This window comes from Pleurodeles waltl, chromosome 2_2 (genome assembly GCF_031143425.1).
Source record: "Pleurodeles waltl isolate 20211129_DDA chromosome 2_2, aPleWal1.hap1.20221129, whole genome shotgun sequence".
NCBI lineage: Eukaryota > Metazoa > Chordata > Amphibia > Caudata > Salamandridae > Pleurodeles > Pleurodeles waltl.
Genome location: NC_090439.1, coordinates 1,085,136,933 through 1,085,162,562, shown reverse-complemented (window position 1 = coordinate 1,085,162,562; position 25,630 = coordinate 1,085,136,933). Strand labels below are relative to the sequence as shown.

The 25,630-nt window shown below is 45.9% G+C and overlaps 1 protein-coding gene across 3 annotated transcripts in view; it reads left to right on the top strand.

Moving 5' to 3' along the window:
* The window catches only part of TSNARE1 (t-SNARE domain containing 1), a 738,845-nt gene that overhangs the window by 355,275 nt on the left and 357,940 nt on the right, over nucleotides 1–25,630 (top strand). For all 3 annotated transcript variants that reach the window (XM_069220840.1, XM_069220841.1, XM_069220842.1), the window contains one exon: nucleotides 6,976–7,045. In XM_069220840.1, coding sequence (XP_069076941.1) covers nucleotides 6,976–7,045 — 70 coding nt within the window. The remainder of the gene's footprint in view (nucleotides 1–6,975; nucleotides 7,046–25,630) is intronic.

Sequence of the window (25,630 nt, the reverse complement as noted above, 5' to 3'; positions counted from 1 at the left end):
AGACCATTTTCTTATTACATTCAAACTTATAAATATGCAGAAACATAGGCCATTCTTAAACCATAGATTATGTCCAGACCATGGCACAAGGACAGCCAAAATCATCTGATAGAAGCCTCCTCTCCATCCCGCCTCACTACTTGATTGCCCCACCTCCAGCTACTCGGATTATATTCATTGGTCCTTCTCAGTTGTGGATACTTGAGCACCAATTCTCAAACAAACATGCATAGACAAATCTAAATCTTCACCTTGGTTCAGAGCAAAACCACACAAAGTAAACCTTGAGGTTAGGCAAGCTGAATGCAACTGGCGATCTCAACTCTCTTTTGAACTTAACACGTTTTATAAAGATAAACTGATGTCTTATTGAAAATCAGGTATTTAAACTACCCTTGAGGAGTTTTATACAAACTGTTTAATTATTTCTCTAATCTAAAACAAAAGTTTAAAAGTATTGATACATTTTCGAGTGCTTCATATTTACCCCTCGATCTGTATTTACCCAGATGTTCTGTAAAGAACTAGCCAATCACTTTGCAGACAAGATTGCTCCAGTATGCACCACTGTACAAGTTAGTTCCTCAGCTTTCACTAACACTCGTCCCGAGAAACATTCATGTATTCTCTGACTCAGTCCCATAGTTGTTCACTTGAGACCATACAGCAGCTTATAAAGAACTGTAAATCGGGCTCTCCCATTGACCCACTTCCTATAAAAAGAAATTGTAGATGTGGAGATCCCGGAACTAGCAAAGACTATTCTTTGGGTGGTTGATCGTTCCTCAAGTTCAAGCATAGTCCCACCTGAACTCGAATTGGAGATAGTCAAACCCATTTTGAAAAAGGTCTAATCTAAATCCTGAAAGAATGTCCAATTATCGACTGATTACCCTTCTGCTAGCTACAGCAAAAATTCTGAAAGCTCGGTACCTAAGCAGTTATCACCTTTCCTTGTGGAACATTGTGTTCTCGATGACGCATATCAATCAATCATTGAATTTGTAAAGCGCTCTACGTACCCGCAAGGGTTTCAAGGTGCTTGGGGGGGGTGGGGGGAGCTGATGATACTGATCGAAGAGCCATGTCTTGAGGAGTCTTCTGAAGGTGAGTAGGTCTTGGGTCTGTCGCAGGTTGGGAGGGAGCGAGTTCCAGGTTTTGGTGGCGAGGTATGAGAAGGATCTGCCGCCGGAGGTTTTTCGTTGGATGCGGGGGACGACGGCGAGGGCGAAGTTTGCGGAGCGGAGCTGACGGGTGGGGGTGTAGAAGTTGAGTCTGTTGTTCAGGTAGGTTGGTCCGGTGTTGTGGAGTGCTTTGTGAGCGTGGGTAAGAAGCTTGAATGCGATCCTCTTGTCCACGGGGAGCCAGTGAAGGTTTCTCAGGTGGTGGGAGATGAGGCTGCGGCGGGGTATGTCGAGGATCAGTCGGGCGGAGGCGTTTTGGATGCGTTGGAGGCGTAGTAGGTCTTTTGCTGGGATGCCTGTGTAGAGTGCATTGCCGTAGTCTAGCCTGCTGCTGACGAGGGCTTGTGTCACCGTTCTTTTTGTTTCTGTCGGGATCCACTTGAAGATCCTACGGAGCATGCGGAGTGTGTTGTAGCAGGAGGAGGAGACTGCGTTGACCTGTTTGGACATGGTGAGGGAGGAGTCGAGGACGAAGCCCAGGTTGCGTGCGTGGTTGGTTGGTGTCGGTGGGGTTCCAAGTGCGGTGGGCCACCAGGTGTTGTCGCAGGCGGAGGGGGTGGGTCCTAGGATGAGGACCTCAGTTTTGTCTGAATTGAGTTTCAGACGGCTGCTTTTCATCCATTCGGCGATGGATTCCATTCCCTCGTGGAGGTTGGTTTTGGCTGTGCGCGGGTCTTTGGTGAGCGAGAGGATGAGCTGGGTGTCGTCGGCGTAGGTGAGAATGTTGAGGTTGTGTTGTTGGGCTACTTGTGCTAGGGGGGCCATGTAGATGTTGAACAGCGTCGGGCTGAGGGATGAGCCTTGGGGGACGCCGCAGATGATGTCGATGGCTTCGGAGCAGAAGGGGGGGAGGCGGACTCTCTGGGTTCTGCCGGAGAGGAATGAGATGATCCAGTCGAGGGCTTTTCCTTGGATTCCGGTTTCGTGGAGGCGTGTTTTCAGGGTGCGGTGGCAGACTGTGTCGAAGGCGGCAGATAGGTCCAGGAGGATGAGGGCTGATGTTTCGCCATTGTCCATTTGACGTCTGATGTCGTCTGTTGCGGTGAGAAGGGCGGTCTCAGTGCTGTGGTTTCGTCTGAAGCCGGATTGGGAGGGAGCCAGGATGTTGTTGTCTTCGAGGTGGCTGGTTAGTTGTGTGTTGACTATTTTTTCAATCACCTTCGCGGGGAAGGGGAGTAGGGAGATTGGTCGGAAGTTCTTCGTTGGGGTCTGCTTTGGGCTTCTGAGGAGGGCGCGGATTTCGGCGTGCTTCCAACTTTCCGGAAAGGTCGCTGTTTCAAAGGAGATGTTGATGGCCTTCCGTAGTTGGGGGGCGATGGTGGAGTCGGCCTTGTTGTATACGTGGTGGGGGCAGGGGTCTGACAGAGATCCTGAGTGGATGGAGTTCATGATCTTGCGTGTCTCTGTGTCGTTGACGTTGGTCCAGGAGGTCAGGCGGTTTGCACAGGTGGAGCTTTCGGGGGTGGGGTCTGGTGTGGAAGTGCCGTTGAGGCTGTCGTGGATGTCGGCGATCTTTCGGTGGAGGAAGGTGGACAGTGCGTTGCAGAGTTCTTGGGATGGAGGGATGTTGTTGATGTTGGCGCTGGGGTTGGAGAGTTCTTTTACGATGCTGAAGAGCTCTTTGCTGTCATGTGCGTTGTTGTCCAGGCGGTCTTTGAAGTGGGATCGTTTGGCTTGTCTGATGAGTTGGTGGTGTCTGCGGGTGGCGTCCTTGTGGGCTGTGAGGCTGTCAGGTGTGTGTTTGAGGAGCCATTCCTTTTGTAGTTTTCGACAGTCGCACTTGGAGTTTAGGAGCTCGTCGGTGAACCAGGCGGCTTTTCTTCTGGCTTGGTTGTTGGTGGGTTTCTTGAGTGGCGCGAGGATGTTGGCGCAATCGTTGATCCACCGAGTGAGGTTGTGGGCGGCGGTGTCTGGATCGTGGGGTCGGAGGGTGGGTTCTGGGCGAGGGTGTTGGTAAGCTGGTCTTCGGTAACTTTGCTCCAGCATCGGCGGGTTGGTTGTTGGGTGCGATGGTGCTCGGTATGTTTCTTGTAGGTGAAGTGGATGCAGTGGTGGTCGGTCCAGTGGAGTACGGTGGTGTGGTTGAAGGTGACGTGGGCGCTTGAGGAGAAGATGGGGTCAAGGGAGTGTCCGGCGATGTGGGTTGGTGTGTTTACGAGTTGTCTGAGGCCGTGGTTTGTGAGGTTGTCGATCAGAGTAGTGGAGTTGGTGTCGTTGTTGTTCTCCAGGTGGAAATTTAGGTCCCCGAGGAGGATGTAATCCGTTGAAGTGAGTGCGTGGGTGCTGGTGAGGTCGGCGATGGATTCGCGGTCCGGGAGGTCTGTAGATGAGCGTTCCTCTGAGAGTGGTGTTTGGGTCGGTGTGGATGCGGAAGTGAAGGTGTTCGGCGGTCTTGAGGGTGTCGTCAGTGTGGGTGTAGACCTTGAGGGTGGATTTGTGGGCGATGGCTATTCCTCCTCCGATTCAGTTGGTGCGGTCCCTTCGGATGATCTTGTAGCCGTCCGGGATGGCTATTGCGATGTCGGGTGCCGAGGAGTCGTTCCACCAGGTTTCGGTCAGGAAGGCTATGTCTGGGGAGGTGGAGTCGAGCAGTTCCCAGAGCTCGATGGCGTGCTTGGGTGCGGAGCGGGTGTTAAGGGCATAAGAGTGTTATCGTTCAAATAAAAGCACTGACCTCATTAGTGGCGGTCTTGTATAATGTTTGCCTGGCTACTGATTGCAGCACGAATGCTCTTATTTTGTTAGACTTGTTGACCATGATACTCTGATCCTAGACTTTCTAGTTGTGGAACTGCAGGGACTGCTCTGTCATGGTTCTTTTTCTTGAGAGACAGATCCCAGAGAACTTTTAAAAACATATGTCTCCCCCTTCCACTGTACATACTGGTGCTTCTGAAGGATCTATCATTTCCCCTTACTACTTGAATGTGTATGTCCTACCCTCTGCACACTTAATTAGAAGATTTGGATGGAAATTCTGCACATATGCAGATATGACGCCCTATATTCTGTCTGAAAAGGACTAATGCTAATCACAATACAAGCTAAGTTGCTCTCTAGCTTAGTGGTGTCAAAAGCTAGAGAGCAACAATTATTTAAAAATCACTATGGGAAAAGCTCAAGTCTCAGTGATGAGGAATTATTCTTCGGCTAGATGTCTCTGGCCAGCTGCCCTTGGCTCCTTACATCACCCAATGTTTGAAGCCTTGTTATTGAACTAGAGTTCAAACTCAAGATGTCTTCTGAGTTCTGTGATGCAGCCTCCTTCTGTACTCTGCACATGCACAAGGTGAGACAAATCCTTCCTCTTCTCTCTGTGGAGGGTGGAAGAACTTCAGTGGCTGCGATCACAGGCTCCAGGTTGAACAACTGTACCTCACTCTGAAGTCTCTGTATCAGGTGATTGAATATACTAAGGCAAACAATTAAAAATCAAGTCTCTGGGCTGCTGGTTTCCCTTCCCCATTACACTACAGCGAAACCTGCCTCAAAAAAGACATTGGTAGCCCAATCATAAGAGAATTAATTTTAAAACCTTTTATGTGACACATAAATGTCTTTTTGGATAGAACCCAGATTTCCTGGGAGCCAAAATAACAAGGTCTGTTACCACTTGTGCTCTTTAGTCAGCCTCATTAAATCTAATAAATTCACATTTTTTCAAAAACTCTTCTCATTGTGTTTTTTTTGTTCTGGCTTCCCGGTTACGGAATAACCTGCCTTCAGAATTAAAAACTACCTCCTCCTACCCTCTGTCCAGGAAGAAACGTAAAACTTCTTGTTTCACGCAATAGTCACTGTTGACCATATCTTGTCTTCCTTCATCTTTCAGCACCAACAGACCGTGGTGTTGATGTTGCGCTTTAGAAATACTACAACCGAATTAAATTAGCAAGGGCTGGCATTTTGATTTGCTGATGTCTGGGGATAGAATTAACTTGGTGGGAACTAGAATAAGCAGCAGAGTAAAGGACATTAGAAGAATTTAATATCACACATCAGTTTATGAATTTGAATGATTAAATGCTGCTACCAGTTAGGCTGATCTTCGTGGATGAAGATATCATGTGTGTTCCCATCGATTAAAGCCTGGAATCATCACGGATGCCTACACAAATACTAGCCCATAGTGCCTCAAACATTTTATTTGGGACGCCAGAAACTTAATGTGAGCTTGCTCCTGTCTTTTTCAACATTACAAAGTTGGCTCCTCCTTAAAATTGATTTGCCTGACCCCGCCAGACAAATCCTGTCTCAGCCTTCGGGTGATATGGTGGGGTCTCGAGCAGCAGCTGTGAGGAGCGCTACTCTTGAAAGAATGAGAATGAACCCTGTTCTAAGGTGGTGAAACAGTTGTGTCAAGTTAGTCCAGGACAAAATCTGAGCAGTGTGAAGTGCAGTCCACCCTGATCACTGCAGTTTCTGAATCTTCTTTTTGATTCACCTGCACAGCTTTGATTGGAGGCGGATAAGTGAATGCTATTTAAATATTCTGTAGTATCCCTGGTTTCAGCAGTCTAGTTAGATAGTATAAGAAAGCCATGGTTAATGTTCTGCATGGAATGGGACTGTGAGATAATATATGGGATAAAGTACCCCCCACATACATAATATGAGGATGTTGGAAGTCACAAAGGAGTTCCCTGACCATATGGATGAACGAGGGAGAGGGCTGATTTCCTTTATAAGGTTGTGGAATTTCAAGGTGACTTGTAGTATCCTTTTAACGTACCGCAGAGGGTATTTTATTCCTTTTAATACATAGTCATACTACGTCGCTTAAGCGATAGTACAATTGCAGATGTGAAGAATAAAGGCAAAATTAAATACATCAAAAAGCAGTTAGAAATTTGTTACAAAACTGTGTTAAAATCAGAATAATGTGCCCCCATGACTTTGTTTTAGAAAAAACGATCACAACAATGAAAATTTGTTTCGATTTTAAAGTCCAGCTTTAATGGTGCTGTGTGATCTGCCTTGATATTCGGCAGCTCGCTTTGGAAGCCGGCATTGTGACATAGGTACTCAACTGTAATCATTTATTACAGTTGAGCAGCTACATCATTTCTTTATTACAGGTGACTAGCGATGTCACTATTCACATCTAGAATGGAAATTAGAGAGAGGCTTTTATACAGGGATTACAGGGTTCCATGTGGTAGAGTAAACTGAAATTGAGCGCAGGGTCTCTGTAGCAAGTAGCTAACCCGCTGCAGAAAAAACGTTCTGCTGCAGAAGTGCACCAAGCTCACAGGTCTAGTGGAAAGAATCCTAGGGACTGCTGGTTTTTGAGTGGGTTATAATCTTCCCTACCCAGGGGGTCAATTATGACTTCTTGGCCACCTTATTGGGGCTCCTAAAAGTGAGAAGTACTCAACATCTCAGTCCCGCTTTGCACTGAGTGAGGAGATAGAACATTGGTAAAACTTTAACTTTTTTTTGAATAACGCAAGAAATAAAGGCCATTCTGAAAGAAGGTAGTTCGGCATGTGCTTAACTATTAGAATGCAACAACATGGTTTAAAAAGCCTCAGGCAGAAAGCAGTGCCCTTCAAGAAAGGTAACCGTGCCCTTTGGGTAAAAATGAAATAAAATAGGCCTCGAAGCAGGCCTCGAAGAGGTGCTCGCGCACACCCTCAGGAAACCAGGCAGGGAGTATGGGCAGTATCCGGCCAGGGCTTCCCCTGACCGCTGTGTCCCTGATTTCGTTATTTGCAGAGGTGTGATGAGAAGGTCTGATTGTTTTATTTAATGCAAGAGTCTGTCCGCTCATTCTGTCTCCTCTCCACAGTGACGTCCTTGGAAAGAAGCCTGCGGTCCCTCGGGACGCCCAGCGACACCCAGGAGCTGCGCGACGGCCTGTGAGTGCCCTTTAATTTATTCACTTCCGGACCGCCTTTCTCGCCAGTAGTTAGCTGCAGCTCGTGGGGTGTGAATGCATGGCGCCGGGGCCGGCAGAAGGTGAAGCCGTCGTGACTCTCACATTAAAAGGGACCCCCCCCCTCCCACAGGACGCCGCACAGCCACCCATTGTGGCCACGCAGCCTCATTGCCCCAAATTAGATGGAGTCCGGGTCGGACTGGCCCGTAGGACAATCTGGCCGTGTCCGAAGGGCTGGTCTGGCAGGTCAGTGTATGGGCCCGTTTTAAGCTCTGGTGAACTGCTTCTTACTGTTAATGTCCCTGATATGGCCACAAACCTTCCTTCCAGCAAGCACAACTGCATGCAGTCTCCCACCTTGGAGTGATTCTGAGTCTTTACAAGTACAAGACCGGCCTGGATTACAGGCGGGGGCTTGTTTTAGCTCTCTGATTCATTCACGGGGGTCACGGTGCCCAGGCATGCTTTCTGTCCTGTTCCGACCCAGAGTGGAATTCGCAAAGTGCAGTGACAGGCGAGCTGCTGAATGACCTCTTCAGCGAGCAGAGGTCTGACTGGGCTGCATGGACAGGGGCAGCCAGTGGCTTGGACCCCGAGGGCTCAGTGGCACCAGCACTACTATCGCTCAAAGTACCATGATTCTATCTTGTATCGTGCATTGATCCCTCTTAATGTCGCCACTCAGCTACTCAAACTATTGCCCATATCTCTCTCTCTGCCAATCCTGCCTGACAATCTGGTCTTTCTCCCCCCTCCCTCTTACTCCCACTGTACCCTCTCTTCTCTCAGAGCCTGTGTCCTCTCCAGGTACCTCCCTAAGTGCTGCTCACAATGCTCCATCACTCTGTGTAGGGAGATCCCAGCGTTTTGGGGACGACCACTGCATGCTCAACCCCTCGGTTTGATACATATATATTTGCATATTCATTAGATTGATTCAAAATTCTTCACTGTATTAATGTATCCTTAGGTATCTCAGCACCCCCTTAAAATCAAGTACTTGAGCAGTAGACCATTACCTAGTAGTTACCATAGTAACGAAGACGACCCAGCAAGCAGTCGGTGCAGTTGCTTTAACCTTACATGGATGCACTTTGCTCTGTCACATGGTACTATTTATGGCGACTCAGATGTTTTTATTTCAGGTGTGCAAGTCTGAGGTGTGGGTCTGGTTGGATCTTTAGTGTATGAGGCTATTTAACCTGGGATGGGCCAGAGTGTGCACGTGTCGGAGAGGGGAGCAGGCTACGTTAGGACATTTTGATTTGTGTACCTTCATTTCTTTAATGTGTCATGTTTATGTGACTGTTTATATGACTTACCATGTGTTTCCCAGTACTGCCTCACCACACTGGAAGTGTGGGGTCCGGCTTTTAAAGTCCTCTTTCTGTTTCGTCAACTGTGCCTGGGTGGGTGTGGGCCCCTCTCATGTGACGTCAGCCTCATAAGTGCGTTTAGTAGTAGAGATGCCGCCACGACACGTGGCAGATGAACCCCAGGCAAGCCTCCTGCCTGTCCGGGCGTGCCAGCCTTGATTTACGATTCATTCAAGCACCCCAGTCCTGTCATCCCGAGCCTATTTCGCCAACCTCCAGGTATGTTCCCAACTGTGACTCCCGTTGAGTGTTCATGGACACGTCTTGTACTGTACAGACCCCACTCCCTCCCAGTCTTAATTCCAGGTAGTTTAATGAACCTTTGGTCGTTGCCAAAACATGCAGTAGAGAACCACGATTAGCATTTTAACTATAATTCTCTACTACAGAGCTGGAATGGCCGTCGTGGCTGAGGCTGCAAATCTCGTTTCAGAATTACTGTATTTGAATCCCCTGCATTTGGCAAATCATAAATCTTCTTTTCCAACTTGATAACTCTAAAAGCAAGGTAAACCTTGGACTCGTCGGTCGCTCTCGTGGCCCCTCCTGTGATGTCATTAAATATTCCATTGAAGTAATTCCCCCTTATCTGCAGAAAGCTTCTATATATTTATCTTATTAGGCGACTTTAACATCCAACCTGATAGGCCAGAAAACTCTGATACTGTCAAGCTAATTGACTCTTATTTTTCTGTTGGTCTCACTCGCTTTGTTGTCAGCCCCACCCATTGTGCAGGTCAAACTGTTTTTTGGCCTTATTTTTGGGTCGGGAGTATGTAATACAATCTCTACCACAGCTGATCTGACGATAACGAGATTAGACTCTGAGTACCAGTTGCTCGCATCACCACGGAAGCAGCAGATGCCCCTGCGCCTTGTAGAGGTTGGAGTAGCATTATAACATTTGCCCTCGTAGAGATTTTAAATCCCGTCTGCTTCTCTTCACCCTCTTAACCTTTCGTTATCATATGATCAGCTCTGTGGTCAGATTACTAGACCTCTCCTTCAGGTTAGTAAATCATACTAGCCTGAAATTCAAGCCACTTTCTATGGTCCTGAACCTCCTAGACATGGGGGCTCCTGCAGAGAAGATCGTTGGCAGAAACACATGACCTCAGACAAAGATCAACATACATGTTAGCTCGGAGAGAATAGAACACAGCAGTCTGTAGAGCCTGCATTGCCTGTTAGTACAGTCGCCTTGACAATGCTTTATGCTCTGAACTAAGGCCCATGGCACGTTTGCTGCGCTACTGACTGGGCTGGTTTTCAATACTCCCCAGTGCTGACTTTAGCCCCCAGGGGGCCTTGCTGGATGATGGGACAGAGGAGGAGCTCGCGCCATGTCCCGGTGCTGTCGGGTCTCTCCCATTGGCTGCATCAAGTAGCAGGAAGCGCCGCGTGCACCCTTCTCTCCCTCCTGGGGTGGGGATCTGTGGTCCTGACTGCAGAGCCGCGTGCGCCTCTGTGCTGCCCCCCTTCATGCCCCATCCTGCCCCATCCTCCTCTCTGGAGCTGGCCTGCCTGAAACCCAGATGTGAGCCGGCGAGCAGGAGACGTGTACTCTCTTGAAGCACATGTTCACCTTGAAAAAAAACCACCACTAGGGAAGATATATTTACTTTCTTATACATATGTTTCTTACTCCATTGGCGCCTCACAGCTCCGTGTTTTTGCTGTTGAAATGCGTGCTCTGCTTGGCTGCGCCGAGGTGTGTTGGAAGGACTGCACAGCTATGCCAGCAAGGACCTCCCAGCCCCCACCCCACCGCCGCGCACTTTCGCTCAGCTGGTTGGCTGAGATAACTGGGTGTAATTTCAAGCACAGCACGGGCTCCTGGGAGTGATGGCCACTTAATGCACGTTAAGAGCGTTTGATTTAACAAGCGCCTTCCCTTGGGCTGCCTCTTCAGTTCTTTACTCTGCATAAAGGCTGATATCCTCTCCAGGTTCCCTCTCTCTTTGTTAAGTAGCCGGGTTAAGGCACATCTGGGGAGCAGTGTCACGAGACCACTGCGAGAACTAGAGCAGTGGCAGAAAGTCACTGTGCATCTCCGTAAAGCTACATGTATGTGCACACACAGCAGCTGCTTCTCGTGGCCACACACTTATTAGAAGGGAGAGCCTGTTCATGAAGGAAAGGGGGGGCGGGGCAGAGGTGGTGGGTACATGCACTACAAACCACATAAAATACGTATCCCATAGCTTACATTTTTAATATCCTTTCTTAAACAATAACCAGTGTTTGATATGCGAAAACCCACGTTTTTTGTGCTAAATCCTTTGTTTCGCAGACTTGTTCAACTCCTAAGCATTACAAAGGAGGCGTATTAAAGGGGTGGAAAGCAGTTTTCCTTTGTTCTGATGCGTATTTGTTTGTATATAATACGCACATGGCTATTCCAGTGTAGTCTAGTTGAGAAACGTGGTCATACCTTTGCTCCAAATAGTTCTGTGCTCTGTACGCTGAGGTCTCTGTTTCCAGGGCTAAAGGGGGTCACTGGTGAGAGCAGGTGGGGGTTATTTGCAAAACATGATTTCAAGGACTCTTTAGGTCTCTTTCAGTGAAAGACTTGGCTGTATTGGGCCTCAGCCTGTCCCTTCCCAGGCATAAATAGGATTCCGGTACCAGTACTTCTGAACATTACCATCTCTAATTCCCACACTTTAATATATGTGCTGGTGCATAGATGTGCCTGTGGAAGCATCTCTCAAAATGCCCTCCTCTCCTTCGAAGTGAATGAAACATTGCTGGGCTAAGGGGAGTCACGAGTTTGGTAGTGTCCCATCTTGGGAAAGGGCATTCAAGATGTAAGCAGAGAGAGGACAAAGCTTGTTGCACTTTTTGACGTACAGACACCTCAGCTTGCTTCTTTGAGAACTGAGGGTGACATTTCTTTGTTGTAAAAAATGTACGCTAGCCATAGCTGCACACTTGTCAAGCATTAAAAACAACTCAAAGCGGGATAGTGAGAGGCCGCAGGTTCATACGTCCTTCTGGTACGTCCTGGTTCTCCCAGTAGAAGATGGATGATACTCCACTGGTAAGTGCATATTGCTTGAAACCTTGGTACCTAGGAACCTTGTGCATTTTATGCTTATTAAAAGCAACAAGTTACAGCTCAGACATCCTTGGAACCTTTGGTATAGGCTACTTTATGGATTCGCAAACTAACCTGGAGTGTTACTTTCGAGTGTCTGTAACATTGTTCAGTACTTCTTTTCATGGAGTCGGCCAGTTTGAGCAAGTGAAGAAGTCTTGACATGAACTGGCAGCTTCTGGGTTCAGAACCAATAGCTAAACTTCCCTTTTGTTCAGAACCTTCTTACTGCAGCCTCATTGTCAATGGTCTAATTTATTTGCGTAATCTGGTCACTCTCCACCACTCCACAAGGAGCCTTCGATTATCCAAATCAGCTCTCCTTGTCCTAATCAATCCCCCAAAAAAGACATGGAGGAAGAGCCTTAAAGTTACTTGGTCCACCTCTGAAATTATCTTCATCCAGCATTACTTTTCAGGAAAGGCCCGAAAAGCTTCCTGTTCAGAGCTGCTTGCTCCACACATACGGGTGATAACAAACTTACACGATCCTGATCCTTAAACTACAACAACTAAAATAATCACTGTTCTTCGACCTCCTGGCTTATTTCCTTTTTTTCTTCCCACCCCTTCCAAGTGCTCTTACATTGACTTTTAAGAGTCATGTTAACGCTCCATACATAAACTAGTCATCTTTTCAAAGTTGGTGCAATTAGTATCATTTTTAGGCCGAGCTTAGCAGTGCGCAAGTGCTGCTTTTCCGACGTGTTATGTATCTGGGATTTTAACCACACCCACTGCACGCCCATCACTATCACTCATTCATGGGCTTGCCCTTCACAAGTCCTTTATTATCGTTGGTAAATGCTTTACATTTGTCCCTCCTTGGGGTGGTTTAGTTACCGCCTTAGACATCACCCCTGTTACTTGGCTAATTGCACTTTTGCCGATATGTTTGACTGCGAGCAGACTTCTTTTTCCTTTTGTGTGCTGCTTCACGCTGATGCTGTGGTGCTTTGAATCTGCTCACTTATGTGAAACTGTTTTACTTTTCATTTTTAATTTATGTGGCAAGAAAAGTCCGGTTAGGAGTTCTCAACGCTAATTGCTCTACCTCGAGCAAATACGAGACACATTGTAGTGAAAAAGCTTGTTTTATTTGCACTGAAAGACTTTCAGTATTGGCCATTGAGTAAGAACGTGTTCACGAAGCAGACCCCCCTTCCACAAACAAGACTTGCAATATGGTGATTTCAATTGAATTATGTAAAGTGGAAGCAGTAAACCCTGAGGTGGGGTTGTTTGCACAGAGGCTGAGTTTTTCTAAAGAATAAAATTGTTCACATTAAATAGGTGTAATAAAGACCCTGATTTGATGTGCTTTGGTTGGATGGGGCAAGGCTTGTACATTTTCAGCGCTCATTAGCTATGTAAAGTAATTGCATAGATGGTGAACTTGAGAGAGCAGATAAAGCAGGGGCAACTTGGGCATCAAATGGAACCGAAATGACCATCATTGATGATCCCTGCTTTAAATTGTTTTGAAATAGAGATAGAGGACACACTGTTGGAGCATGGTCTTTCAGGAATCTACTTAGACATGTGGTTAAAGGTACTATCTTGTGGAGCCTGATGACCAGATTGACGTCGTCAACAGTATCAAAATCACCTGACTGATCCAAAGGAATGAAAACCACAAAACTGTCAGCTCCTTGAATGCTGTCACAAATCGATCTGGACAGCAGCCTGGACGGTTTCCATGTGCATGTGAGCATTGTAAAGACCTTTTTGTAGATTGTGGCTGGAAATTTGAAAAAGTTGAAGGGTTCAACAGTGAGTTCTTAGAAAGGAAAATGCATTTTCCTGCTTGAAAGATGCATTGCCAATACCAGGGCTAAATGCACAATTTTTTTATATTACTGCAGCTCATTTGGGCAATTTATATCCATGATATTTTTGAGGAATTTGATTATTCAAGAGATATGCATTACCACAAGGCTGATATAATGTTCCCATTTATTGCAATGAAAGACACAACAACTGCATTGTGATAAAGAGAAAACAAGAAATTCACACGAAGAAAGTGGAAAGAAGACAAAGCCCTCGTGAAGTGGAAGCTCCAGATTTTGCCACCCAGAATCATACCACTTTTTGAAATGGAGAAGGTCTTGGGGGGGGGTTCTGAGGCAGTATCGTTGGACTGAAGGCTAACCGGATGAGAACGTCCATTCACATTTCAGAAAGCTCTTCATTGGTGTTTGAAGTGGTGGCTGTCTGAGCGTGATAGTAGGATGTTCTTGGTTTGTATTGCATTTTTATAGCCTAACACGTTGTTTACCAAGATTACTTAGGTGCCTGTAGCTTGCCTGAGCAGTCTTTTTACAAGTAGAGTTGGTGCTAGTGGGGCCTAGGTTTAACCAGAGCAGTGAATGGGTCTGTGCGTTCTAATGAGAAGCAGAGCTGCTAATAACCCAGGGAATGCATGAACTGCTGCTCAGTCACAAGCTTATGGCTAATCATTGTATCCAGGAGAGGTGCGAAAAAGAGCCAGTGCAAATCTGATCACTTTTGACTGAGTAACACATGAAGGCTACAGAATTGGGTTTAAATTGTTCTGCGGGAACCTACATTCAAATTGGATGAGCCAAGAAGTCACCAGTCCTTGAAAACAAAACCGGAGAGCCTTATGTCTGAGTGCAGTGTGGGTGTGGTGTGGTTCTAGCTACAAAAGATCCGAAAATATGACAATTAGCTAAAATATTCCCCCGGGAAATCAATTCAGATAGTTTAGTCTCCTTGATTATAGTTCTAAGGGTATTTAAAACACGAGGTGTAAAATTCTTAGAAGGTTGAAATCAAGTGCAGTGCTGGGACCGGAAGGCGGTAGACCAGATTACAAATGTAAAAACAGTTATTGATATGAAACAATTCTTCATTCCTGTATCGGTTGGAGGGCAGCGAGAAAAATTGAACTCCTGAAATATTGAAAGTCTTCTGAGTTATCAACACTATGCCACATTCAGAAAGGCAGAGTGGTTAGCATGTAAAACCTTGAAGCCTAGCAAGAGAGTTGGAGCAGTATCTGAACTAGAGATGTCCTGTAGCCATGATTCTGTCATCACGGAAATAGCGACACCCCGAGTAACACCCGCTACTACAGAAGTGATCTACAACTACCTCATATAAAACAAATCTTAGCTAGACAGAAGTGTTGAGGCGAATGGTGAAGGCACCACCCTCAGGAATTGGCAAATACATTAAAGATGATAAACCTAAATTAAGAGGCTGACCAGATTGGCTGTCAGAAGATTCCAGGTTTTTTGGTGTTGAGAATAACATTGTACCTGAAGATGTCTGAAGGGCTCCAAGAGAGGTCCAGTAAGAAAATGTAGTGGACTCTGTCCCTGTGGCCACAAACCGGCACTCGCCTGCACACTGACATACGGCCTAAGGCACAGATGAACTTGAGCTAGAAATTCTGCTAGTTTGTCCACTGTGCAGCTGGACACTTATTAAAAAGAGACTGTCTGGGAGACGGTCACCAGTCTTCTCACCGTGAGTGGCAGTCACCACAGAGACAACAGAAAGTCAGTTCAAATACCGAAGCACCTCATGAAGATAGCAAGCTAAGTTATTAAGAGGGAGGTCTATGAGGATGGATTGAAGGGGTGCAAAACCGTAGAAAGTGTGCAGGCCATGTGCGAGTCGTCTGCTAGCAGCAACATCCTCCGCTGGTTGACAACTACCTTTTGAGAGCCCTCCAAGACTAGGCACTGCTGTAAACCAGATCATGTTTCTAGCTTGGGAGTGGACAGAGCTAAATTATAAAGGGAAATGCTCCCAATCTTCTTTACAGGACACCACCCATTTGTGCGACATGAAAAGCCAGCCATGACACGTCAATCCCTAGGGCATTCCATGCTTAATTGGGACATATATGCAACATCAATCATCACTGGCAAAATTATGGCCTAGGTGGAAGCCTCACCCAAGAGTTTGCTTTCAGGTCTGACGACAAGTGATGGATGGAATGTATGAGTTAATTTCAGCTAGCTGCTGGTAACTTTGCTGGGCCGCTTACCAGTTGAGTGCGTTTTGCCCATTGTATTACAAAGACAAGGGCCACCCAGATACAAATCAGTCATGACTCCACACCACAATGGCTAACTGGACCACTGTCCCTTCTGTAAAGATGCACAGGCAACCCTCGACATGCTTTGGCCGTCTCGTTGAGGTGCACCTTTAGTCAGATGGGCAACAATCTTCAGACTCGAGTAGTTCAGCCCACCAGTTCAGGCTGAGACTGTTTTGCATTTGTGGGTCATTGTCTGTCAAGGCTCGCATAAGCAAATCAGATAGGCTTGACGTTTAGATTGCATGTGGATCAGCTGTGTGCATGTCATACAAATATCAATTTTATTGTACTGAAGCACAGTCAGAAGCATCAGAAAAATTGATGTGAAGGGAAAAAGCTAACCATTTTTTCCTGTAGTTTCAGTTGTTCGGGTGAGTTTGCCAACACTCGATACACAGTGTTGCTTGGCTACTTATCAACTCACTTTAGATGGAAAATAGTCCCTCATGCATTCTAGTGCAGGAGTAAGAACACACCTAAACCGACACTAAAATAACAGTGAGACTAAAAATATTACTGTGGGCTGATCCATGATGTGATTGACAATGTCTGAAGTCAGCCTGGCGCTATAAAGCCAAGGGCTGAAGAAGGCAGACCCAAACCTCCTTAAAAAAAAGCGTTTAATGCAAAGTTTGGCACAAGTAGCAAATCAACAAAAAAAAAAAGAAATGTGAGCAGTACAATGTATACTAGTTAAGATTACGTCAAATACTGTCATCCATGCCAACTGGAGCTCTCTTAACCTCTAGTGCTTTACTAATACCAATGTGTTGTGTGATGGCGGATTTTACATCTGGAAGGTGTGATTTAGGGTTGGGTTTTCTGCTTCAGTTTTCCACTGTCGGGGATCTGGACATGTCTGTGCTTTCCAGAAAGCTGGAATCACGTCTTCCTTTGCACATCACACCTCGTGTAGAACCCTAGATCCATCGCCGCGCGGCCCTTGCTATACTGTCGTGTCCGGTCCGCGGGCGCCCCTCACCGCAGACCCCTGCAGGGGACGCCCAGGGCCCCGGGTAATTGGCAGGCGCGCCGCGTATAAACCGCGGAAGATAAGCCTTGCCCCAGCCCAGAGCCCTTGAAAGGAGCAGGCGCCCCGGCTCTGGAGACACCCGCGCAGGTATCACTTTGAGGGGTTTAGCAGATTAATGACAGGTAAATGGTGCGTGAACTATTTATGGCAGGCCTTTCCCCCCGTCGCCGGGAGTTTGCACAGGGAAGTACAATGAAGCCGCGTGACACGTGATTACAGAGCCACTCTCGAGCTCAGACACCGGCACTTAAAAGGTGGCGCGCGCTGTCCCGCTCTGCGGAGCTCGCGACATTAAAGCGGGGTTATTTCTCACTTCTGCTGACTGCCACCTTTGTGTTTTATCTGACTCTGTCAGAGCACACGCGGCGTCTAAAGAATGCAATTAGTATCCAGGCACCGTCCTAAAGACATGTCCAGTAAATACCAGAAAAAAGGTAAATGTGCGCAAAGCTTCCTGGTCCCTTTTCTTGCGATGTCTCTTAAAGGTGTGTTTAACTTGGTTTACTCAACTTGATGCCTGTCACGTTTATGCTCCGCCCACCCAAGCGTGATCTTCATTACATGCATGGTACCCCCACTGTATCCTTACTGGAGCCCGGGGACTCCCACTGAATCTTTATTGGAATCCAGGGACCCCCCAAGTGAGTCATTACTGAAAGCTGGGGCCCTAATCTATTAATATTATTACATTTTCTAAGCAGTCGCGGACCCCTTGAAGAGGTTTCGCGGATGTCCAGGGGTCCCGGGACCAAGGGTTGGGAACCACTGTTCTAGAATGTTCCTTTGTTTGATGATGTCAGATGGGGTTTTGAGATCTATTGTTATGTCATTCACCAGGCGCCCCCCTTAAAGTGGATGCATTAGTAATGTTCCACACGTTCTATCCCTCCATCCTACACTCTGTTCCAGCCTTTGGACAGGAGGCGGAAAAGCAGAGGAGCATCAGGCTGTTTGTCTTCCGCCCGATATTTTGACAGTTGGAACACAAGGCAGAAGACACTGAAGAAGTCAGGAAGGTGCGCAGAGAAGTTAAGTTAAGGATATACCTGGCGTATTAGACGCTACCACCAAATCAAGCTTTGCCTGCTTGGGCGAATGAGGCTGTACCTGGTTGACTAAATGATGCCTTGCCTCCTTGCGTAAATGCATAAATGACTTAGTAATGGTACTTGGGGCTCTTTCTTGGATGATGAGAGTTGATCCTCGACACACAAGGAGGCAGCTGGGCATTTTAGGTCCATTGAGCTATTCTTGCAAACATATGGCTGTTCCTTGACATGTGAGGTTGGCTCTTTAGGATATGAGGTTGTACCTGGACATGTGGGACTGTAGCTGGCTGAACAAGGGTTTTATTTTAGCACATCCAGCTGTTCCTGACATATTTGGTTGGACCTTCCTGGGTATAATGGCCTGACTGAACATAGAATGGCAGCATCCTTGACATAGAATGACAACCCCGTAAATGATATATTGGGCTGATTTTTGGAGTTCGTATGTGGTTAATGATTAAATCAAAATTGTAATCTTTATAACCTTTAATGAATTGCATTAATATCGCAATATACATGTTACAGCAGTGATGTTAATTTGAGGTATGCAAAAACAAGAGATGATGGACGGAATGCAGAGCAAATCAAACATTCACCCCCCAGTCACAGATCTGGGTTTAATCCATCCGTTTTTTTGCTAGCCATGCTATTCCAGTTTGGACCCAGCCATATGCAAATCAGTCTTGACCCTGTTCTCCATGGTAACAGTCCAGCACGAACTGCCAGGCCAGGTCCTCCCTGGACCAGAAACAAGCATCCTGGGACCGGTTTCAGGGTGTCATCCTTCATCAGCCAGGGAAGACCTGGCTTGTCAGTTCTGGCTGGACTGTTCCCATGGGGAACAGGGTCAAGACTGATTTGCATATTGGCTGGGTCCAAACCGGGGTGGCGTGGTGAGCAAAAAAGCGATGGATTAAACCCAGATCTTTGTGACTGGGGGTAAATGTCTGCATTGTTCAGCATTCTGTCCATCATTTGTCCTTTTTGCGTGAATTTGAGGTATGTCACTCGGGTAAATGCCATGTGATGTCACTCCTGGATGTCAAGGTGTGGTGTCACTTCCAATCAAACCTTCATTTAAGTGCATAGACATCTCTACTACTGTACATTTAACAACCCTATGTTTTTACTTTGGTACCACCCACCCAAAAATATAATTCAACAGTAATTCAACACAATTGTGCAGCATCATTAATAGCGTATAGCTTCAAAACCTCACCTATGTGCACGAAAAGTCAGTGCAGCCTTGCTGCTACATTCATGTGGATTGTTCTTACGTCTGTCAATTTTGGGTTAAGAAGTCTAGAAGGTTTTGAGTAAGTATTCCAATATTTGTCATCGACTCCTTGAACATTCACAAAGCAATTGAAGTGTTAAAAATAAAGCACAACCTGTCCAGAAGCCGAAGGTCAACTCGCGTTTAGGGTAAAATAGCAGGCAACCAAGTGAAAAATCATAGACCATTGTCATTTTAACCGATCGGGCTTTCCCGCTACGAGCTAAAATTGATATAAAATCAACTTAGTATACACGCGACATGCGCATTTCCTCTCAGTATAAGCCAGTGCCTCATGATCACTTGGCAGAAACCTGATGCTCCCAACAAAAATTGATCTAATATGCAGATGTCAGGATCCTTCCCTCAAGGAAGCACAAAAAGTCCTTGAGGAGAAGGTATTGTTAATTTTCACAAAACTGGTCCCATTATTCTCACGAAGTCCTGCTTTCCTTGCCAGGTTCAAAAACTTAGTTACACTGCTTTGTTTAATCTACTTATGTTTAGCTTGGTTCTTTGTTTTAAGTATATATTGATTGTGTATTCAAGTTGGTACATTGTTTATTCTTAAATAGCTTTCTAGCTGAATGTTGGTAACTACTTAGATTTGGAAATCTGCTGGACACAACTCTTGGAGCCGCTCGGTTTTAAAAATGTGCGATGTACATCACTGGGCTGTGTGACTTCGGGATATAACTAGAGCCATGAAAGTTTTTAAGCATATTCAGTCTCGTTGGAAGCCTCAAGCTTATATAGAAGACATAGGCAAATACATATTTGATTAAATAGTTACCACATTCAGGATTAAATATGTGGGTGCTAACACAGCACTTCAGCAGGAATATATAAATGTGATGCAGACCGATCTCAAGTCTGTGTTCAGAGGACGTCCTTGTGAAGTGTCATCTGTTTCATTAATGCCGGGCGCTGACAAGCCCCGAAATATAACTTCATGTATCCTACATGGGATATAGCATTCCGCGCACTCTTGCCAGTCCACTCAGATCCGCGTTCGTGCTTCCTTAGAAACTAACCTTTGCCTTGTCTAAATGCATTAAAGCACATTTTGAGAGAGGTCGTGCCAGTGGCAAGTAAAGGAAAGGCAGAGCTTGCAACGAGGTGCAGTGAGGGGGACCAGGGATAAGCGGAGATTTCACAACATCGCTGCAGTGTGTAGGCCTGGATTACGCTGGGATATCAGCGCTTGGCTTAGAACCCCCGCATAAAGGTGAGACCACATAGCACGGCTGTAATACGTACCGAGTACTACTTTGGTCGCTCTGCATGGGGCATTATATAGGATTCTGCTCTGGATAATGGTGAATCATCTCAGCATGGCAGCAGGCAGTTTGTAGAGTGCGGAGTAAAGGTGGGATCTCACAGCATGGCTGCAGAGTTCTACACAATGCAGACATGCTGGGCTTCCAACCCTATCCAGAGCGCTGCGGACTGCAGCCGTGCTGTGACATCTCGGCACAGCCGCAGCGTGTACAACCTTGAAAAAGGCCAAGAGATCTCACCGCTTGAATGTCACTAACTCTAAGATCTCAGTGATGCAGCTGCATGTGGAACTCTTAATGCATAAGGATACATACACTTGTACTTTGATTAACGTACTTACATGTACTACATATCTGTCTATGAACTTGGTAACAGTGATGTACCTTATTAACACAATAGAGAGGTTTGCTTTTGGTAGTCGCCTTTCTGCGTTTGCAGGGGATCCCTTTGTACTAACACCTTGTTTACTAGCACTTGATCATGCATCGTCCTATTTTCCTAAACCATGTAGCAGTCCATTACTTTTAACATATTTTGCTTCTCCTTCCAGATCCTAGTTTTTCCTGTTAATTTCTTTCGTAAATATCCTAGAAGCGCACCAAAGTAGAGATAGATTTTAATTTCTCTAGTGGGGATGCCATTCTGCGCTCAGGTCTGGCCTTCTAAGAATCATGCATCCTAATCCCTGAGAAAAGACCAGAAACAATGGCGGCGGTGGCAAAACAAAACTACAAGGAGGGGGCTTCCTCCCCTCTAGCCCAGTCAGGGGCCCGCTGCCTCTGCCGCCCAGTGTTATGTGCAGAGACGGCCCCTGGGAGCTCGGGGGCCCCGGCACCGCATGGGCAAGTGGTACGCCACTACCAGTGGGATTTCTCTGGGGTCCTGGGCCTGGTTTGGGTACCAAACATAATGTTCCTTCGGGGCCACGGGCATGAACAACAGACACCTGCAAAGCAGCAGCAAATATCAGAAAGAACAAACCGAATGAAGAAAATTTATGCAAAGGACCCGGTGAAGAATGCGATCATGTGGCGGTATCTGTCTGCTTGCCTCATAATGCACGGTTGATGTATCGTTTCCAGATTTTAAACAGAAATGCTTCTAGTGCAGACTCAATAAAAGTTAGTACAATAAACGCACACGCGGTGCAACTCTGCTCGGACAGATAGCAAAACTTACGTCTTCACATTTAAGTTGCCGATTAATGTGTTTAGGTATTTTAGGAGGTAACTATTTCGATACTGCAAACCTCTGTTTGGGATGAGAATGTCTGTTTTTTTTTCGACAACATCAAACCCAACCTTAAGTGCACAGATGTTCAAACGGGATAAGAATGATCCATTGTCATGTAAATATTGTTTCACTAATCAAGCAAATGTATGGTAACATCAGATGTGTGTGTAAAGAAGCAGTTTATTCCGAAAAGGTACTCGGAGTTTAGAAAAGTGCCAAAAATGTTGATTCTCTTTTTAAAGACCACTTGCTCTGATCTTGGCCTGTAGCAAATTTCCACTTCGCTTACCTAATTTGTGCAATTCGCATTTTTCTTCAACCTGTTCTCTTTGTAAACCCCCTGTTCAAGATATAGAACATGTTATATTAGGTACCAAGTTTTAAAGAAACTAATTTTACATAGGGTGTTCATTGCCAATGGGATAACAAATGCTCAACAACCTTTGCATTGTATTTTTCATCCAAAGTAAGTATACAATATTTATTAAAAAAACATTTTTTATTTTTTTATTTTTTTTACAAGTATTCCGTTGTCATCTTACCACCTCCAACTATTCCTCCAATTGTCTGTTTTATTCTCTGGTGCATTTATGGTGAAGAGGTTTGTATGATCACATTAATATGACTTTTATCAAACCAGTTAAAGAACTTGGCATTCACTGCTGCATAATTCTAGTGTCCCTCAAATACATGGACCAAATAAACAGGATCTATTTCCTACGCCTGGAGTGTAGTAAACTCTGTACCAGCTCTCCGTAAGTAATTAGTTCCATTTCCAGAAGAGCATTTTTTTTGCAGTGTTCGTGTATGTTGGTGGTAACACTTTGGGCTCTTGTAGAATAGTATCAGTGCCTACTTTGTGCCTGTGGTCTGCACTGGCAGCTATTTCTAAAGACCTGCACTTGTTAATCATAGATGGTGCTGTCTATATTTTTTTTAGCAGAACACAGTAGCATATTAAACTTATCAGTATGCTTTTAACAATATGATAGAACTAGCACATCCAGGCCACCTACACTGATATAGCTGTCTTGGCCTAGTCCAAAATGTCAGACTTGTAAGAGTGTAGTAATTGCAAAGCTAATGCTGGCACTGGCAGTCTGAAGCATGGGCATGTGCTGTGGGTGATGCCAGCTGCAGTGGACTCCTGTGAATTACCTTGTCTTCTAGGCACCTTAATTTTTACAAATAAGCACAGAGTACAACCCTTAAGGAATGAGCTACATCCAACATTTTGATCCACCGGCAGGGCTGAGTCCATTGAATGCTGCAGTGGACAAGGGAGCGTCACGGGCAACCCAGATTGACCAGGGCTGCTGCATACATCGTTAGATTTGCGCCCGTAAAATGTGAAGAATGGTTCAAGGTGTGGGACCTGGCAGCCACTGAGGAACTCAAAGGCCACAGATAGAGTAAAAGCGAAGGGGGCTCTTCCAGCATGAGTTTGGGAATATAAGTTCCATGTTCTCAAGTGGGTTTTAAGGCCTTATATGTGGATAGAGTCATGAAAAATCTATAACTTTTTCACTATTGTTATAAATCTTTGATATTAGAACACACTGTAAGCAAGGAAAGCAGAAGTATGAAAGCAAGGCCAGGTATAACAGAGCACCAACCACAGACATGGCTAAACATGGTACACCAACATCAATCACTAAAACATGTTAACTCACAGATTGTAAATGAATAATGTATTACCTAACATTTACTAAGCTAAAGTTTCACCCTTACTAGGTGGCAATGCCGGTTTCATCCATGGATAACCTCCCTGGACAAAAGCTAGAGTGTCTGCATATACCCCTGGCTTTGAGGAGGCTGGAGAGGCTGTTGCCCCAGGCCAGGATCATTTCTCCCCTGCTAAGGGAGCACTGGGGGGCCTCAGGAGCCGGTCCATGCTGCTGGATGGGGAACAGTGGACTCCAGTACCCCTCGGGTCCCAGTCTGTGGAGCACCGCACACACACACCTGCAGGAGAGTCTGCTGGTTCAGCTACAGTTTCACACAGAGCATAAAACACACTAGCCCTACCATGTAGCTGTGAATGCACAGAGAATATGAAAAGACGCCTTCCTCAGGTCTAGACTTCAAAGTCAGATAATTTTGAGAGACACTAAGAAATTTTTCCACAACAGCGGAGGATCAATCCACTCTGAAGCCATGTCGTGTGCTAGCTTCACAGTAATCCTCTGGAAAGGGCGAGGGAGCTTAGAGTAGGATGCTCAACCCTCCTTTGGATTGTAAAGCCTGGCTGTCCAAGGGGCTGCCTTCCTGTCCTTCTGGAAGTCTTCCCTGGGGAGGAGATAGGTAGGATCCTATCGCCACTGCATGTCTTTGCTTCTCCTGCTCCCTGAGTGAAGACGTGCATAGAGATGCGGCTGATGTGTCTACAAGATCCTGCTAGGGCCCATATCATGCAGCAGGCCAAATCGCCTCAAAGGTTACCTGTCAGGGTGGATCTCCCAACATAGCGCTTTTCTCTATGCATCTGCTCATCCTCAGTGACAGAATTCTGAGACCACTGATTCCCCATTGCGGTCTGTGCCATTTTGGTCATGCACAACCACGGCAGAGCCCTCTGTGCAACTACTGCAAAGTAAGACTTTTGATTTCATCCCTGTGGTTGGTGAGGAAGGATACAATGACATCTGTGGTATCCAGTCCCATCCTGAAGGGTCATGGAACAAGCACATTAGACTCTCATACTACGATTGTTTATGTCCCTGTTCATCTCCTACTTGATCCTTTGCGGCTTCTTTGATTTGAGGCCAGTGGCACATCTTTCAGCCTCTCCATTTCTTAGTGTTGCACGCCTTGCAGTCCTAATAATTATTAGTCTTCAACTGTTGGATGCTACACTCACTAGGACAGTGTCCACAGCTTTTAAGTCAATGCCGTTGTTATTGTGCTGCAGCTTTGCAGAGGGTCAACCATGCCATGGTGTAGCAGAATAAAAGGTTCAGGTCACGTTGGTATGTATATTTAGCAATAGACTATGTAGCAAATAGCGGTGGCCTCAAAGACGTTCCTTAAAGTACGGCAGTCACTTCCAGTTACTGCTGGAGAAGTGTCTTTAAGCCTCAGCTTGCATGCACAGATGTAGGAGGACATGGTAGCTTCCGAGACACTGATCTGTGTTAGATGTGAAATATCAAATTAAGCTTTTTATCAAAATCTTGAGTTTTCCAAATTACTTTGAAATTTAGCTGTTCCAAGCCAGTGACTGCTCCAGGTTTTTGGCAAACTCATAGGAGTTGTACCATCTTGAAGATGCATGGCACTCTGTCAGTTGCTTCTCAAAAATACACCCGCAAGAAATAGTCACACAGAAATAAACTCATTTAAGGGCTCAAGATTTTTAGTGGGCGCAGTCTTAAAATTTAGTTTTTGTGTCCATACACCACAGCGATATCTGGAAGAGTTTCTGCAGTGATAGGTCACAATGGCTTGGCTCTGGGCTACAATACTCCAACCTACCTTCCATGAAAGGTGAGAGTATGAGTAACTGGATTACTCCTAGTAGGCTCTGTGGTCTCTTGTGGTCGATGGCAAACACTTCTCGCACATTATTTGGATTTGTCCAGCCTTATTAGGAAATCAGATTACCTGTAAAGGATGTTGAGTCTGTTCGAAGACTGGAGTTAGACTTTTAAAATATTCTTATCTCGATTATTTATCGTATTTCTAGCATTGTTCTCAATTTTGTGGGCAAGCATTGAAGGGACACTTTCTGGGAAACAAGGACATACCACTGGGTGCTTCAGCCTGTAGAACAATGACAATGAGTCCTATATTGCTGCTGACACTCCCAGACATGCTGCTTTGGATAAATCCATGCAGATGTCCCACACTTCCGTGGGGCAGCACATAGCTGGTGGTAGATATTTGTGCTTGGGGTGATGCCAATGGGCCTTTACTGCTTTTCTCCCCTTTGATCTCTTTGATTGGCTGCCTGGAGTTATGCTGTACTGTACATGCTGGGACTCTCGCATCCGCAGCCAGCGAGTACCCTGCCACCGTGAAGTGGCACCTGAACATCTTGCTTATGTAGCACATGACCAGACTCCCCTACTGAGGTGTCCAACCTTAATTCCCTTTTGCCTTTCATTCTGTGAGGACTGAAGCCTGCTTCTCTCTTGCTCAGT